General features: G+C 36.3%; 1 protein-coding gene across 1 annotated transcript in view; it reads left to right on the forward strand.

The window, feature by feature from the left end:
• LOC119592950 (muscle calcium channel subunit alpha-1-like) overlaps positions 1 to 2,156 on the forward strand; it is a gene marked incomplete at its 5' end in the record, with an annotated part of 130,968 nt that overhangs the window by 49,764 nt on the left and 79,048 nt on the right. The window contains 2 exon segments of the mRNA XM_037941842.1: positions 1,599 to 1,728; positions 1,844 to 1,969. Coding sequence (XP_037797770.1) covers positions 1,599 to 1,728; positions 1,844 to 1,969 — 256 coding nt within the window.

Raw genomic sequence — 2,156 nt, forward strand, 5'->3', positions numbered from 1 at the left:
TTTTTTTTCATTCCCTTAAAAATTTTTCTGTTTGTCCACTACCCATTTCTCTTAGTGAATCTATCATTTCTTTATCGTCCAATGTTTGTACACACCTGTTTTTAGTCCTAATAACACATCATGCGTCTCAGGCCATCTCTCCCGTGATTCCCCTCTAGGGTTTTTTAAAAGTTAAAAGACATCTTTTTTATTCATCTCATTTTCTGTTTTGATATATAGGGTTTCTTCCTTTTTACAAATCTTTTTCATTTTACTGTCAATTTTGTTTTCAGTTTTATAGAAAGTGCAGGGTTTTCCCCGTAACATAGATTTAAAAAAATCATTTCCCGATCCTTACAATTTTCCAAAAATTTTTCCACTTGAAATTTACTCAAGGGGCTCTGTAAACCAGGTCCCAAAAAATTTAAAAAATATTCATTTTTTTACTATGGTTTTTAAAAATGTCATTTGGGTTCCAAGGAAACGCCCAAAATAAATTTAAATTAAAAAAATAACTTTCACATAACATCATGTTACTTTCTATTACCACTACTCACATCTCCAAAACAACTGTGAACTTGCTCCTTTTATGATGATTTTTATGATTTCCTACCTGTAGGGTTTGTGTATCAACCCAACAAGTAACCAGCTGCTTCCTATATCACACCAATTCCTCAACAGTTACAGAACATTATGTAAAAGGGGTAATTTATCAAAATCTAATCATTTTACTTTTAAACCCTTTTTCCCGTAAATCATAGAAAATTGTCTTTATGGCATTTATTGTATCATTTTCTTCTTACTTATTCACTTATCCCGTTTGTTCCCATCTTCCCTTATTATGAAATTTAACTTCTCCGATTGGGTTTTTTTTCTGTTTTTATGCTTCCACATTGTTTAAACTCTTCCAAATTTATTTCTTTGTAATTTCAAAGGGGTTTCCCGTGTCCCTTAATTTGCCCCAAAATTTTTTTTCATACAAAACATTACATTGCTTTTTCAAAATTTAAATCAAAATTTTTCTTTTTAAAAAACTGTATTGCTTTGTGCTTAACATAGTCCCTCTTTTTTTTTTTCTGTTGTTTAAATTTCGCCACCCCCTTTACAGAGTGTTTCAAAAACTTTTGCAAAAATGCTAGTCACATCATACCCATTTTCCTCCTAAAACTCACTTTCACCGCCCTGTGATGGGAAAATTTTAAGCCTTACTATATTTTCTTTGTCACGACCCCTTTTTTTAATTTGAAATATAATTTCCCTTTTTTTTCTGCAGTTGTTTTTAAACCATTTTTTCATTTTTCAAAAGGGCTTCTGCTCATTCTTTATATTTTTTTTTACCCCTTTACAAAAGATAACTTTTTCTTTTCACCCAAGTTGTTCTACCAAAACAACCATTACATCACCCCTTGTTTAAAATCCTATCACTACCTCTGCCTTCAATACCCTTAGCTCCTAAGCCACCAGACCTACTATTCCACCTCCCTGCTACAACCCCCTTAAAATATCCCCCCCTTTAAAAACCATGGCCCGTGGGATGGACAGAGGAGGAAAAAAAGTGGGGGAAAAGGAGGGGCCGGGGAAAATTTCCCCAGGGGCCAGACCAAAGGCGGGGTTTGCAGCTCAAATACTGCCACCAAAATCAAGCCATTGCCCCCGTTCTCCAGTTTTTTTATTTTCTCCCACACAAACAGGTATGTGTGTGTGCCCCAGGCTTGGTGCACACACTACAACAACCCACAACACAAAAAGGTCCTAAACATTATAAAAATGTTTCCTGTTCCCCCCAACCCGGTCCCTTAAAAGGGGCTGTGCTGTTTCAAATGCTTACAAAATGCTATTGGGGACCACTGCTTTTGCCCTGTAGCCACTGAAGCACTGCCAGTTTTGCCATTTTTTCCCGCCCAAAACTTTCCTATGTGCTGCAAACGGGTTAAAACTGGGGGGGCATGCCCCAGTCCCCGTCTTCAGATTTTCAAGGCCCAACCCTTGGGTTAGCAAATGGCGTTTTTACCGCAGTGGTACTTTTTTTTGGGCCCCCTATTTTTGTTTGGGACCAACATTTATACGGTTTATGAAAATTGACAAAAACATTGTCCCTTTTTGACAGCACATAAAAATTATGACCATTTGAACCTACTCCTTTACATGCCACATTTTTTTATTGTGGTTTTTGTTGC

Source organism: Penaeus monodon, chromosome 31, assembly GCF_015228065.2.
Source record: "Penaeus monodon isolate SGIC_2016 chromosome 31, NSTDA_Pmon_1, whole genome shotgun sequence".
Taxonomy (NCBI): domain Eukaryota; kingdom Metazoa; phylum Arthropoda; class Malacostraca; order Decapoda; family Penaeidae; genus Penaeus; species Penaeus monodon.